The sequence below is a fragment of the Schistocerca cancellata genome, chromosome 2, assembly GCF_023864275.1.
Source record: "Schistocerca cancellata isolate TAMUIC-IGC-003103 chromosome 2, iqSchCanc2.1, whole genome shotgun sequence".
Classification (NCBI taxonomy): Eukaryota; Metazoa; Arthropoda; class Insecta; order Orthoptera; family Acrididae; genus Schistocerca; species Schistocerca cancellata.
In genome coordinates, this window is record NC_064627.1 from 649,151,083 (window position 1) to 649,167,619 (window position 16,537).

The 16,537-nt window shown below is 41.5% G+C and overlaps 1 protein-coding gene across 1 annotated transcript in view; it reads right to left on the minus strand.

Annotated features, from left to right (window-relative positions):
* Positions 1-16,537, minus strand: part of LOC126162327 (uncharacterized protein KIAA0513) — a 265,762-nt gene that overhangs the window by 110,581 nt on the left and 138,644 nt on the right. Inside the window, exon 3 of the mRNA XM_049918757.1 lies at positions 4,888-5,136. Within this exon, the coding sequence (XP_049774714.1) occupies positions 4,888-5,136 (249 nt within the window). The remainder of the gene's footprint in view (positions 1-4,887; positions 5,137-16,537) is intronic.

The window sequence follows — 16,537 nt, forward strand, 5'->3', positions numbered from 1 at the left end:
AGAACAGCAAGTTAAGTGCAGAACACTAGATTAATTTACATAATTTTTATGTAAAATGCAGCAAAATAGTTTAAGGGGGTGGGTAACAAAGAAGAATGCGCCAGAAATGGCGTTCAATAGCATGTGAAATTCGAGAAGTGTACTAGAAAATGGACAGAGGACATGACTAAGTACTTAATTGGGTACAAAGTTCGTACAATAGTTTTAGGAAATGGGTGTGACAAATTAAGACACCCAGAATACAGTGCCAAACATTAGGTTATGCAACATGTTTGCCCCATGTAATTAATTCTTACAAGACTTACATGTTTCCAAACAGCAGAGAATGATGAGCAAGAGAAATCCGACACCACAAATTGAGTTTTTAATAAATAAACAAGATATCCTTGAATTTCCTGGTATGAGATCCTTCCTCTCCACCAACAGACTGCCATCTTGGATTACATCATGGAAGGGGCATCAGCGCCCTCTGGTGGCAGTACTGTGTACTAGGTCAGTTGGACCCTGGACCTCAGGGCGAACACACTTAACTGTGGTACTGCCTCTAATTGTTTAAATAAGGACTGAAAACAAAGACTTAAGTCCAGCACAGGCCAAGTCCTTTTCCAGCCAATTCCTAGGAAGAAGGGGTGGTTGGATGACTTAGGTTAGTGGAGGTAGTCCAAGTGCCCTTTTTTCCCGCCATTTTCTTAGGTTACTGGACGTAGCTGTGGTATGTTGCATTGTCCTTATGGAATTTGAACTTTGCGCCATTTTCTGGGGGATGGGTGGGGAGGCAGTATGGGAGGGGAGGTGGGAGGGGAGGGGATTTACCAGAGGGGGAAAGGTTAATTAATTGATCAATTTAATTAAGCAGTCAATCAAATTGATAAGAATGAGAGGAGCTATTCCAATAACTCAGACCTGAAAGTGTACCTGAAGCAGTGACGGAGGAGGCATGACGTCAGTGCAGTGATGCCACTTCTATGGCCGCCATCTTAGATCCGCCATCTTGAATAAATTATGGAACAATGCAGAATGGGGCCATGCCCACTTTGCCCTGCTTCTGCCGCCATGTACCAACAGTACAAAACAACGTGTCACAACAGCTCGCAGAGTACATGTGTGGTTCGAGGAGTGCAGTGTGGGTTTACCCTACTCTCCTATCCACCAAACTCCCTGGATTTAACCACAATTCAGAATCTGTGTGACAGCCTCAACCAGGGTGCTAGTGCTATGGATCCTCAATCGAGAAACATAGGCAGCTGGCCAAGGCGCTAATGTCGGCATGGGTCCACATCCCTGTCAGTACCTTCCAGAACCTCACCAACTCTTTTCCTGAGCGTCCACGCTGCAAAGGGTGGTTATTCATGCTTTTGTCAGTTGGTCACATTAACTTGACTGGACCATGTTTTTGGATATGCTTCCTTGAAATACTTTATGTTGAACAGCTACACTGTAACTGCTAAGGTAGGTACATATGATGCTTCTTTCCTCATGCACAATCACTGAGCATGGGGACAATAACCCAAAGAAATTCTCGTCTAAGGTAAAGACTGTTAGTGGCACCAAAAGTTAGTGCCTGGTCGCTAATGGACAAGACTGGAAACGAAGTTGAGATTAGGAAAGCAAAAGAAGAAAAGCTTAACTTTGTTTTCAAACGTTCCTTTACAAAGGAAAACCTAGGAGTATTGAGGCAACTTACTTCTTTTACCCTGAAGAGATAAATGAAATGGATATTGGTATCAGAGGCGTCGAGAAACAGCTGAAAACGTTAAAACTGGACAAAGCTCCAGGATCCGATGGAATCCATATCAGATTCTACTCCCCATTCAAAGACGAATTAGCCCATCTTAATTGTAATCTATCATTGAGCCCTCAAACAGAAAACTGTGCCCAGTAGCTGGAAGAAAGCACAGGTCGAGCCTGCAAGAAGGGTAACAGAAGAGACCCACGAAACTATAGTCGAATATCCATGACATTCATCTGTTTTAGAATCTTATAACTTATTTGAGCTCAAACATAATGAGGTATCTCGAATAGAACGACCTCCTCTATACCAGCCATGCCATTTCGAAAACATACATCATGTGGCACCAAACTTGCACTTTTCTCACCTGATATCTTGAAAGCCAGGGATCAAGCTAGTCAGGTAGATGCAATATATTTCGCGATTTCTAAAAATCATTTGACTCTGTCCCACACCTACGCTTATAGTAAAAAAACGATCATATAGGCTACCAGACGAAATGCATGACTGGACTAAGCATTTTTTGGTAGGTAAGACACATCACAACATATTATCTCGGACTGAAAGTCATTGAGAGACATAGAAGTAACTACAGGTATACCCCAGTGAAGTATGTAGGATTCCCTACTGTTCATATTGTATAAAAATGGTGTTGCAGACAATACTAATAGCAACTTCAGAATTTTTGCAGATGATGCAGTTATCTGCAGTGAAGTACAATCTGAACGAAGGTGTACAAATATTCAGACAGACTTTGATAAGATTTCAAAGTGATGCAATGACTGGCAGCTTGTTTTAAATGTTCAAAAACGTAAAATTGTGCACTTCACAAAACGAAAAAAAACATAGTATCCTATGAATACAATATAGTGAGTCACCGTTGGAATCTATAAGCTCGTACCACTAAATACTTGGATGTAACACTTAGTAGGGACACGAAATGGAACGATCAAATAGGCGCAGTCGTGGGTAAAGCAGGTAGCAGACTTCGGTTTATTGGTAAAATACTGGGGGAATGCAGGCGATTGTTTACAAATCACTCTGATACTCATCCTATAATATTGCTCAATCGTGTGTGAGACCAGTATCAGGTAGAACTGGCAGGGGATATTGAACTTATACAGAGACGGGGAGCACGAATGGTCACAGATTTGTATGACACGCAGGGGAGTGTCACTAAGAAGTTCAAAGAACTGAACTGACAGACCCTTGAAGATAGATGGAAACTATCCCAAGAAAGTCTGCTAACAAAGTTTCAAGAGCCAGCTTAAAACGACGGCTCTAGAAGTATACTACAACCCACTGCATATCGCTCCCATAGGCATTATGAGAATAAAATAACATTAATTGCAGAACACATAGAGGGGTTTAAACAATTAGTTTTCCTAGTGTTCATACGTGAATGGAACGGGAAAAAGCCCTAATACCTGGTACAGTGGGACATACCTTCTGCCATGCACTTCACATTGGCTTGCAGAGTATAGATGTAGATGTAAAAGCACATGCATAATCTTACATGTATCCATATTTAATGGGAGCTAGCATGCATTACACCAAGCAGCAATAGTGTTTAAAGTCATTTCCGCTATTCGTTACTACACTCCTGGAAATGGAAAAAAGAACACATTCACACCGGTGTGTCAGACCCACCATACTTGCTCCGGACACTGCGAGTGGGCTGTACAAGCAATGATCACACGCACGGCACAGCGGACACACCAGGAACCGCGGTGTTGGTCGTCGAATGGCGCTAGCTGCGCAGCATTTGTGCACCGCCGCCGTCAGTGTCAGCCAGTTTGCCGTGGCATACGGAGCTCCATCGCAGTCTTTAACACTGGTAGCATGCCGCGACAGCGTGGACGTGAACCGTATGTGCAGTTGACGGACTTTGAGCGAGGGCGTATAGTGGGCATGCGGGAGGCCGGGTGGACGTACCGCCGAATTGCTCAACACGTGGGGCGTGAGGTCTCCACAGTACATCGATGTTGTCGCCAGTGGTCGACGGAAGGTGCACGTGCCCGTCGACCTGGGACCGGACCGCAGCGACGCACGGATGCACGCCATGACCGTAGGATCCTACGCAGTGCCGTAGGGGACCGCACCGCCACTTCCCAGCAAATTAGGGACACTGTTGCTTCTGGGGTATCGGCGAGGACCATTCGCAACCGTCTCCATGAAGCTGGGCTACGGTCCCGCACACCGTTAGGCCGTCTTCCGCTCACGCCCCAACATCGTGCAGCCCGCCTCCAGTGGTGTCGCGACAGGTGTGAATGGAGGGACGAATGGAGACGTGTCGTCTTCAGCGATGAGAGTCGCTTCTGCCTTGGTGCCAATGATGGTCGTATGCGTGTTTGGCGCCGTGCAGTGTATTTTCAACGACAGTTCTTTCCTGTACACAGCAGCACCGTCAGCAAACAATCTTAAAATGCTGCTGATCATCTGCATATTTTTAAAACATGAGTAGTGTTATTCGCTTAACTGAGGCACACCCAATGTTACCTTCGTATTTGTGGAATATCCAGCGTCCTGTATAATGTGCTGGGTTCCTTTAGTATGATATTCCTCTAGTCAATCACATATTTACGACATTCCGTATGACAGTTTCTTGGTTATGAGACGACGATGTGGTAAAGATGGAGTCTACCTGTCCACTTGCATTTACTGTTTGCGAGATGGCGTGCATGAATAAAGCAAGCTGTCCTTCCTATCAGTGGTTTTTCTTGGGTCCAAGCTGATTTTTTGAGAAAGGCTTTCTTTCTTCTGAGAACGACATAGTGTTTGAGCTTATAATATGCTTTAGGATCTTCCAACAGTTGGACATCACCCAAATTTGAACCTGTCCCCAAAGACTGTAAAAGTAATGTTGAAACACCCTGTATATACGATGAGACATGAGTGACTGCGCCACACGGCACTGTAATTTGCGCAAGAGATTCTCGATAAATACGGTATAGCAAAGCAGTTAATACTGCGGCGCATTCATCGTCTGGTGAGCTTACACTCAGCTGATGCCTTGTAGTCATCATACACCGTGTCGAATATTATCGCCATTGCGATAGTCACCTACTACAGAAGATTTTCTCCTGTTCTGACATCATTGCTGCATGTAGCAACTCTTTGTCCCCTGCCAGAGGGCTAAACAAAAGGTCGCCACGTACCGGTGAAGTACTTGAGCTTCTCATAAGGGTCTGGTCCGGTGGCGCGCAGCTCGCCGCCCCTGGAGATGGGCTCGCTGTCGCTGCTAGAAGCGCCGCCCCCGCCACCCCCGCTTCCGCCGCCCGCGCCGCAACTCGCCTCGTCCGCCTGCTGGCGCTGCTGGCGCTTCCGAGCCATGGCGGCGTAGTCTTCGAACGGAAGTCCCGGGCCGAACTGTGGCAGCCGGAGCTTGCGGGACAGTATTGTACTACCTGCAACATTTCAATCGTATTAGCACAGAGAGAACAAAAGGAAACAGTTCCTGCCCAATTGTGTGGCAACCACTCCAGAACGAAGGGATGCCCCAGTACAATCACAATGCATACAATCATGTGTAACGAGAGTTATAAAACTGTAGGCTACCATAGACTACCGTAAGTAAGCGTAGACTACTTTAGTGCCGCACGGGGTAGCCGTGGCCCCCCCCCCCCCACCCGTTGGAGGTTCAAGTCCTCTCTCGGGCATGGGTGTGTGTGTTGTCCTTCGCGTAAGTTAGTTTATGTCAGATTAAGTAGTGTGTAAGCCTAGGGACCGATGACCTCAGCAGTTTGGTCCCATAGGAACTTACCAAAAATATTTAAACTACTCAGCAGCCCACCACAGACTGAGTCCTTTTCCCATCAATTTCCGTATGGAGGGAGGGGAGGGGAAGGAAGGGCGGCTAGTAGAGGGGGAGGGAGGGGGAGGGAAGGAATGAGTGTTTGGACTAGTTTAGTTCCGGTAGCGCACTTGACCTATTATCCGGCTAGAATTTGAACTTCCCACCATGACATCACTGTGGCATTGCCGTATATAAGGCCATCATCATGGTTACGCCATCTTGAGTAAATTTGGCAACAATGCAGAGTGGGGTGGTGCTCTCTCTGCTCTACTACTTTTGCCTTCTGCAGGGAAGTGCTCTACCCTGAAAGGCAAGGACCCAGGTTCGAGTCTCGATCCAGCAAAAGTTTTAATCTACCTGGAGGTTCTATATCAGTGTCCACTGGGCTGCAGAGTGAACATTCATTCTGGCATGGGGGAAACATTAACGACATTCACTGTATCATGGGCAGCAGGTCAAGTGCTGAAGTGTGAACACGTGAGTACAAAACGGTTAGTCTATACCGACAGGCATAGTCCACTTAGTGGTGCAGTTACGACCATGCGGAAAACATCAGGAAGAAAACTACATGACGTGTTTGCGGGAAGGCAATTATACACAGACAGAAAACAACTAAAACACGGAAGCATTTACATATTAAGGTACCAGTGATCACAATATCTGCACTTATACTCCTAACATCCTGTATAATAAACTGATCAAAGATAGCCCAGAAAAGTTATGTTAGGTAAGTACCAGATAATGTAGGTATTAACACCTCCCAAGAAATCGTTACGAAAAAATTTAATGAATCTTAATTGGCGTTTATACGAATATTACTCAATACATGTAGACCAGCTGCCACTGCTGTTAAGTACAAAAATTCATTTTATGTAGCAGGGCTTCACAACACAATGGTATTCGAAAGGCTTGTTGAAATTACTTGCAATGTCGTCAGTGTTTGGCAGGGTTAAAGAGAGCGACCGATTGAAGGCGATACGGCAGGCGTATAAGTGCCAGGGATTTATCTTCTGTGTGTGCGGTCTTTAGGCATATTGAAGAGTGCAGTGCATTCGACTGTGCATGAACAAGTGTCTGTGAAAATATCTGTTCATGATGGATTCCACACATCTTTACCATTGCTCAAAAACAGGCTTGCGCCCATCGGTGTAAGGAACCCTTCAAAAACCTTCAATCAAGTAAAAACGAAATCTGTTCGAAACGTCGCAACAGGTAACGAAAATTCTATTTATTCGTGCAAGCCAGGAATTATGCAGCATTAAACCGTTTGAGTGTTCCAAAGTGAATCGAAAATGGTTCGTTCATGAAGTACTTGCGGGGTTACACTAGGCACGTCGCAACTGTTGCTTTAGAGCAGCTGTTGCAAATCCACGCGTAATTACCACCTGAGGGGTAAAATTTAGTTTCGTAAGGGTAAAAATAAAACGGTTCAATTGTATTTCGGTCACGAAACTAAAATATTTTTGAAAGTTCATTAGTATTGTCACTATTTCGTAATATTGTAAACTGATTAGATAATTTATCAAAAAGTACATTTTTATAAATATTAGCATGTGTGACACATTATGGTGGAAGTTACAGCTTTTGAAACGAATGTAAGAATAATATTTCCTCATATAGTTCGCCCAATAGAAGCATACTTTGTACCCTTGCATGTATGACAGTAAAATTGAGACATACAGCATGATACAGTTGCCCCTACTTGTTGGTTTTATGCAAGACTCAACACTTTCAAAAACAACGCACAGGATTTTCATATTCTCTCGCTCACCACACGCAAATTATTAGTCCTACAGAAAAAAAACTGAACAGGGCCATTCTGTAGGAAATTTATTGCAGTTAAATTTTGTAATGGGATACATTTCCGCTGGAGGTCACGGTTTTCGAGTTATTCAAGGAAAACGCGTTTGATGGTCACTTTTGTACGTTTTTCTGGAATAATTCGAAATCTACACCCTCTAGCGGAAACGTATCCCAGTACAAAATTTAGTTATATTAAATTTCCTACAAAAAGTTTGTTCTTTCTTCCTGCAGGACTAATAGTTTGTGTGCATTGAGCAAGAGAATATGAAAATCATGAGTGTGGTATTTGAAGGCATTGTGGGTCGCATAAAACCCATAGTCAAGGGCACCTAAATCACCGTGCACATATCAGGTAAGCTATAATATCTAATGAAACTGTCTTCTCAGAGTTCGATGTAGTTCCCACAGCAGACCGTAAATTGCCTCGTTACTAACTTAGCAACAATGAACGAACTAATTGACTAATCGCCATCACAGAACAACAGTAAATATGTAACGACTACTATAGGCTACACTGTATTATTGTTATTTTGTTATTGTTATTATTATTGTTGGTGTCAGTGTTCAGACACAAAGCACTGAAGAAGTTAAGAGTCCATCAAATAAGTGCTTTACAAACAGAGCGCCTTAGTATAACGTACACATTTTAGCTTGGTTGATTTTAAATGGGGGTGCAGGGAGTGTGTGAAGGAAGTGTCATTAGGGAGAGGAGTAGTGTAGAGGAAACACGTTTTGTAACAAGTATCTACCCTCAATGTCAACAGTAGGCTTTCTTTTCTGAGAAGGAGTTGTAGGTGGCATTCGTGTTGCACTGAGAACGGCTTTATCATTATACAAAAAGAGGTAGTTAGAAATAAGCAGCACCAATTGTCTCATTGACTCACTAGTTCGTGGTGTAGTAAAAGATCTGCATAACTAATATCATTCATCTTTCGTCAGTTTTAAAATGCAAATGTTCAAAGAAAATTCATTTTCGGTCTAAAATTTAGTTAAGTGCTAATGTGAGATAGTTGGGGGAGGGGTGGGGAGCAGTAGCTAATATCCGATTGCACAAAAGGATAATGGTCTCCGAAACATTGGGAACCACCATGAGGAAATCCATTGAGATTAACGACTCGGAGACTGCACATAGGGAAATCCACTGAGATTAACGATTCGGACAAGAGCAGATTATTATTACGCAAAGCCTGTGAACGATTATCTTGAAAACAACGAAGCTGGTCGAATGCTCACGTGCTACTGTCGTGAGCATCTATGGAATGAGGTAGAACGACAGTGGAACTACCACTAGGCGCTAAATGGTTGGACAGGAAGAACAATTGACACTGAGTAGCTCACAGATCCTTTGCTACAAGTCATCAATGCAATCATAAAAAAAAACTACTGAAAACGATGCCTCATTCTTGATCATGGTAGCTATCAAACAATGATTGTTTGGGCAATTTCATCTCACATCATAGAGATCAAGAGTGAGCGTGTCACATCACTACTTCAAAGTTTTATGAAATATATGTTGACATTCCGCGTGATAGTTCCCCCAAAATTTTGATTTTCTGATGATTTGTTAAAACGCTACAGACCTCTCTATATAAGAGTATTTGTGAAAATGTTGTAACGAAAGGTAAAACTGAGAAACTGTAATAAAGAAACCGTCTGCAGCTCGTGGTCGTGCGGTAGCGTTCTCGCTTCCCACGCCTGGGTTCGATTCCCGGCGGGGTCTGGGGTTTTCTCTGGCTCGTGATAACTGGGTGTTGTGTGGTGTCCTTAGGTTCGTTAGGTTTAAGTAGTTCTAAGTTCTAGGGGACTGATGACCACAGCTGTTTAAGTCCCATAGTGCTCAGAGCCATTTGAACCAATAAAGAAACCGAAAGTAATAATCTGGATTTATTTTCAATAAATACTTTGTTTCCAGTGTTATGAGACATGATTAAAACATACAAAATTCAGAGCTTTTTCATTTTTTTTGGGAAAAATAAACTACGAAAATTTGTAACTTTTTGCGAAGTTCAAAATTATGTTTTAAAAATATGAATACCACGGGTTGTTAACTGTTTTGAGAAATGATAAATTGGGAGGACTACTAACTATCAGCTATGACATTAATGCGTGAAATTCTTATATTGTCAATAATCAAACAACGGAAAATGCATAACAATATTATGAGAAGGAAAGTTGCCACTCACCATTCAGCGGAGATGCCGAGTCGCAGATAGGCACAACAAAAAGACTCTCACAATTGAAGCTTTCAGCCATTAAGGTCTTCATCAACACTAGACACACATACCCACACACACACTCAACGCAAACGCAACTCACACACGACTGTAGTTTCAGGCGACTGAAACCTCACTCGTCGGTTGAGACTGCAGTCGTGTGTGTGAGGTGCGCTTGCGTTTGCGTTCGTGTGTATGACATTTTTCGGTTATTCAGAAATTATTTTCTCCAAAACCCCCATCCTAAATGTTCTAAAAATGTCATGGCACGTTGATCGGTCATTGTATTTAGTGAATGTACAATCAGAGTGGACAAAACCTGTCTGTACAAAATGCAAGAATTTTTTTAGATAAACCTAGCCTTACCCTCAAGGCCAAAAAGTCATGGACACTTAAATATTTAAACTGATCGTTGATTTTAAATAAATGTCATGCAAAACTGGTATTTCTAAATCAGAATAATTACTTTACGACATTATAAGTGAGTGGGAAAACAATTCATAATTTTGTGCAAAAGCATTTTACAGCGAAAATGAGATACAGAATATTTACACCCATTTTTCTATTTATGATACTATTCACAAATTATTATTGTCTTCTGTTTTGACTGTACTTCTTAATGAATTTCCATGTTTTAAAATTACCTACAATACAACAATCAACACTGTACTGTTGGAAAGAGTTCATTTGTTTTTTTCATTTGCTTCTCACTGAATTTGTATAGCCGAGCTGAATTTGCACACCAAAGAGGATGATCCAACAACAGCAGTACTTGGAAATGGGAACTGCACACTGATCGTTTGATGAAGGCCGTTTGAAAGCATTAGCAGGACCATCAGTCGTCTTTATGACGGTTATATTTTACAGCTCGTGAGAGAAGACTTATTATCTGTCCCACCCACCACTAATTGTCATACACACAAGAAATGAAGTGGCTTATTACAAAGTCTTCTAATGTATATTGTGGTCTCTGCATTTCACACAGTAACAGGATGAATTTCGTGGAGAATTGTTCTTGGAATGTATGTGCCATTCTGGGATGCAACCCAGTTGTGACTTGATTCTACCACAGGCTTCATAGCAGATCACTCTTCTCTCTTTTTTAAACAGATTTCCCTTAATGTACTTTCATTTAGAATTAAGAGTTTCATGTTTGTTACTAATGTTGATATGGTGTGTACAAATCCAGTAGAATCTCTTATAGCATCAACAGCTTCATACTGGAGATTAAATCTTGCGCAAGACCTCCTACCCCATCACATGCATTCTTCCACGACCTGTTGCTGAAAATATCCTTTTTTTTTTAATACAGTGCTGACCACGCTCATAAAACTGAAAGCGGTTTTTAAAATGAGATGCTGCACCATCAGTCACATACACATGTTTAGAAAATGTATGGCCTCTAGATGCTATGTCATCAGTTCTCATGCTGACAGCGTAGCATGCATGCGTACTGTCAATAATGGGATCACAACTGGCAATAGTAAAACAGTGTGATGTGCCAAGTAAGTGAGAAACACATGTGTATATTGATACCTGTGATGTGTGCCAGTGGTAACTGAATTTCGTTCTGCAAAGCAACAGACCAGTTCTCAGCAAAGTCAAAATGAAGCGAGTTAGTATTATGGGATGTGGCTGACTTCTGTTATGGCCTGTCTCTGAATCTTCTGGATGTGATGGTCGGCTACTCCTTTCATGACCCAATACCTAACTTCTTTAATAAACGTTTCTGGCTCTACTGTCACCTTCACCAACTCACTTCAGCACCAGAACACACTGCACTCTCCTGCAACCAACATTTATCTTACAGCTCTTGACACAGGCGCAAAAGCATCAGGTCCATCTCTGTGTACTTCTTTCCTGTGGCACTGCTTATAGCGAAACGGTTCAAAACAAACACAAAACTCGATGCAGAATCATTTATGTGCAAGTTCTCATTCGTTTGTTATAAACAGAAGAGCGTTGCAAACAGTGTTGCCAACATGCATGTGTCACACTAGAAATTCAGTGATGCGAAATATGTAGAATGTTGAAAAATTTACAAATAAAAATTTTGCCCACTATGTTTACACTGACTACTAACATATTGACCAAACAATATTCTGTGTAATTTTCAAAAGTTTTCGGATGGGGGTTTTCGAATAAATTATTCGTAAAAACTCGTAAAAATGCATTTTTTTCATTTTTAGTAATAAATATTTACTTAATACAGATAGCTGGAGCAGAGAAGGTACTGTTTATAATTACATCAAAGGTATCTGGTAATATTTTTTCCAGAGAAATTCATGACCCCGAGTTGACATCACCTGTATGACCTGAGATGAAGTCACCCATTTGTTGGAGGAAAAACCTAATTAATTTGTCACTGCACGTACTCACTTGACTTATCACCTAACGACTGCTTTTTGGTCCCTAATTTCAAACAAAAATGCGTAGAGAGGCGTTTCATCACTTCGAGAAGCGGTTAAATCCTCCAAAAACTACGTTTTCGAGGTAAGTGGAAAACATGTTATCAGAATTGATAGGAAGGCACACAAAAGTATACATAAATTCTAATGGTCGATCTTCTGAGAAACGTTAAAAAGACATGCATCGAAAATGTTATTCTTCTTTCATTGCTTTTGTAAATCCTTTAAAGGCTGCCCTCTTTGTGGCAACAAATCCACAGCAACGTGCGAGTGGAATCTGATTCTAGTAAGTGTACTTCATGATTCAGTTCTTTTTCTGAGTCCTGCCAAGATGACGTGAGAAATATGAAAGATTTATTTTTTCAGATATTTTCCGTTGAGAATTTCACATAAAGCCTAGTTCCCATGACGACATTGGGTTACGCCACTCGTTACGTGGAATGATTTGCTCGCAAGTGGTTTCATATATGACTGTAGACAAGGCGACACCAGTATACACTTCAGTTTCGTCGTTTTGTGGGTTCCTGAGTCGTGTCTGAAATGAAAGTTTTGGCAGCTGCACGTCGCACGAGTTGTGATGGAGTCAAAGCTTGTTGCGTGGAATCGCTGTGTAAGAAAAAAAAATAAGAAACATGTTTCGATTCGTGAGTGGATGAAGAAAAGACGTAAGCTCTGTTGCTTAGCATCCTTGCTGAAATAATTTATAACGGAAGATCCAAGAAGTTCTTTAATTTATGTTAGAATGTAACCAGAACTGTTTAAGTTTCTTCTAAATAGACTTAATTATGCGATAAGGAATAAAGGTACTGTAATGGATGAAGCACTATCGCCAGAACTGACTACATATCATATTACGTGCATTACAATCGAGAATACTAGGCATACTATAAGATACGGTTTTAGTTCGTAATGACGCTATTTCTTTAACACCAATTGTTATTAACATTAACAGTAATAATTGTTAACATTAGCAACAATAATTTGTCGAACTAGGCCGCATTAAGAAGAGAATGGATTGCAAACTACTCTCTTGAAGATAGATCTGTACAGTAGCAATATTTCAAAATTCTAAGATGTGTGAATGGAGAGCACTGCAGCGACGTTTTAAATAGATGAATATTGAATAAAGAATGCAACGTCTTGAAATGGTGTAGCCTTGCCTCCTGTCAACAACATTCCTTAACAAATAGTTGGCCAACTTGGCCGTCTTGTAGACGAAAGCATTGCCACAGCTAGAATTACACTTGGTTGTATTTTTCTTAATTCAGTTGTATATGTGCTGCTAACTCAATAAATTTTGCCCTGCAGCTCAGATATTGTCAAGGCATCTATGTTATGATCGCACATGACAGTCTCAGCAGCAGCAATATGTTGCTTATTTTTGTAATCGGCATCACTGAAATCTCACAAACACCTATGCAAGGCATAGATATCCAAAAAGCGAACATTATTCTCCGTTCCGAACTTCATATTTCAGTTTGGCTACACTCTGCAAACATACATAACCTCAAAACTCATGCAACTAGTGTCGCCAAAGTTGGAACACGTCGAAAGTGTGTAGTTTCACCAACGAGTTGCGCGAACACGCGGCGCGAATGCCCAGTGACAGATTGCGCAGTTGCCTGCAACCTAGTGTCGTCGTGTAAACTAGGCTTAACAAACTGTCACAGATCTAATTTACTGAGGGTCTCACAAGCAAACGTACCCAAAGGATACACTTTGACTGTGGTCACTTTGAATATGTTGTAGTGTAGAGCAAAATATCACACGGCCGTTATGGAGGAGAAACAGTCCCTTGAAAAAAAACTGAGTTTAATACTTATGAGTGAATACTGTTGAAACGGCAACAGATATAAAAAAAACTTCAAATAAAAGTACTATCGTCTTTAACGTATGTTACAACAGTGCATCCATATTTGTCGAAAAAGTAATTTTTTTCGAAATCCCCTCCTCCACACTATTTAGTTTTTCATTTTAACGTATGATTAACAGCAAAACGTCTAGCATCATTAATACCAAATTTTATCATATACGGTGCAGTGCTATTTCAAGGAAGCATTTGTCACAAATGTCTCCATAATGCAGTCCACATGATCGATATGTGTGCACTTGAATGCCAAGTGTCATGTTGGATTGTTTCATAAGCTGTAAATGTATTCTAAACGTATATTCTACCTGTTTATTATATATATTTTTTTACTTTTAATTTTATGAACTACAAAATGTTATATTTGTTTTTATTTTTTTTACATTTTGTGTGTGTTTATATATAGACAATCTATACACACACACACACACACACACACACACACATATATATATATATATATATATATATATATATATATATATATATATAGTGTCCCAGCTATCTTGTCCACCCTAAATATCTCTGGAACAATAACAGCTATTGGAAACTGACTTTCACCGGTGTCAATGTAGGGCTGGGGCCCATGAATGTACTTATTTGGAAACATTCTAAAACGAAAGCATATGTGTTTTTTAACACAGACTTATGTTATTTTAAATGGACCTCCTGTATTTTTTCTTCAGCAACCAATAGCATGACAAAGCACATACAAAATGGCGTTGATTGCATCGCAATATTGAGACGCGAAGTTGCCTCTTGAAACACGCGACATGCGCTGCTAGCGCACGTCCTGAGGCTCAGGCGTGAACCCCATGCTGCCCGTAATCGCGATGTGATTGACGTGTGTAATCACTCCTCCATACTTATCAAGAGGTCCGAAACGAATAATACGGTCTGCTGCCATCAACTCTCATAAGCACATAATGGTTTCCCTCTTGCACGTTTTACGTATCTACGTACACAATATGAACCAGTACCGATCGGTGTACACCCGTCAGGTTATCTTATTTATCTTGCACACCCAAAATAAGGTTTATCTAATGTGTTATACTGTACCTCTGAACCGGAGAATGGTCATGTGGTATCAGCATGACGGATGCCCTGCACATAACGCCTTACGAACACGACGACTTCTGAACCCTAAATTCCCTGGTAGGTGGATTGGACGAGGTTGCCCAGTTAGGTGGCCTGCCCGATCTCCGGACCTTACACCGCTGGATTATTTTCTTTGGGGAGCAGTGAAGGATGCTGTTTACCAACATTAGCCAACAACACCAGAGGACATGAAGCAACGCATTATTGATGCTTGTACAGCCATCAAAGAGGAAATAGTAGCACGAAGTAGGGCATCCTTCATCCGCAGAGTGACCCTATGTATGCAAGCCAATGGGCATCACTTTGAGCATGAGATGTGAACGCTATGTTTAATATGTAGTGCTGGTATCACAGTGGAAGGTTCTACAAAGGGCCATTTTACCCAGTGATGTTAAGAAACATTTGTTTGCAACAATTTGTCATTTAACGCATTAGATAAACATAACATTGATAATTATGTGATAATAAAACTAATTGGTTAAACATGTTTACATTCATCTTCTATGTCCTACCTGAACTTCCCAAATCAAAACATTTTTACCGAAACAACGGTCCACTTGCTCGTTTCACTAAAACCATCAACATGAATTTTACTATTATGAGTGAATGATTAACTGTCACTTGCGCTAGATCTACAGTAAAGTAAAGTTTTAACGTTGAACGGCATTACCTTTTTAGTAACGGATTAACGATAAGCGAAGTTAACTTTGTGACTAACGTTGCAGTACACAGATATGTTACAGAACCGCATCACCCCTAGCCTAAGCGATAAATACCTGCTGGAATGTACGACGTTAATGCAGGATGGCAGCAGACCGTATTATTCGTTTCGGACATCTTGATAAGTATAGAAGTGTGATTACGCATCTCAATCACATCACGATTACGGGCAGCATGGGATTCACGCCTGAGCCTCAGGACGTGCGCTAGCAGCGCATGTCGGGTGTTTCAAGCGTCAACTTCGCGTCTCAATATCTCGGGATGTAATGGGCATATTGCGATGCAATCAACGCCATTGTGTATGTGCTTTGTCATGCTATGGATTGCCGAAGAAAAAATATAGGAGGTCCATTTAAAAAAACATACGTTTGTGTTAAAAAACACATATGCTTTCGTTTTAGAATGTTTCCAAATATGTACATTCATGGGCCCCAGCCCTACACTGATACCGGTGAAAGTCGGTTTCCAATAGCTGTTATTGTTCCAGAGATATTTTGGGTGGACAAGATAGCTGGACACCCAGTATATATATATATATATATACACTCCTGGAAATTGAAATAAGAACACCGTGAATTCATTGTCCCAGGAAGGGGAAACTTTATTGACACATTCCTGGGGTCAGATACATCACATGATCACACTGACAGAACCACAGGCACATAGACACAGGCAACAGAGCATGCACAATGTCGGCACTAGTACAGTGTATATCCACCTTTCGCAGCAATGCAGGCTGCTATTCTCCCATGGAGACGATCGTAGAGATGCTGGATGTAGTCCTGTGGAACGGCTTGCCATGCCATTTCCACCTGGCGCCTCAGTTGGACCAGCGTTCGTGCTGGACGTGCAGACCGCGTGAGACGACGCTTCATCCAGTCCCAAACATGCTCAATGGGGGAC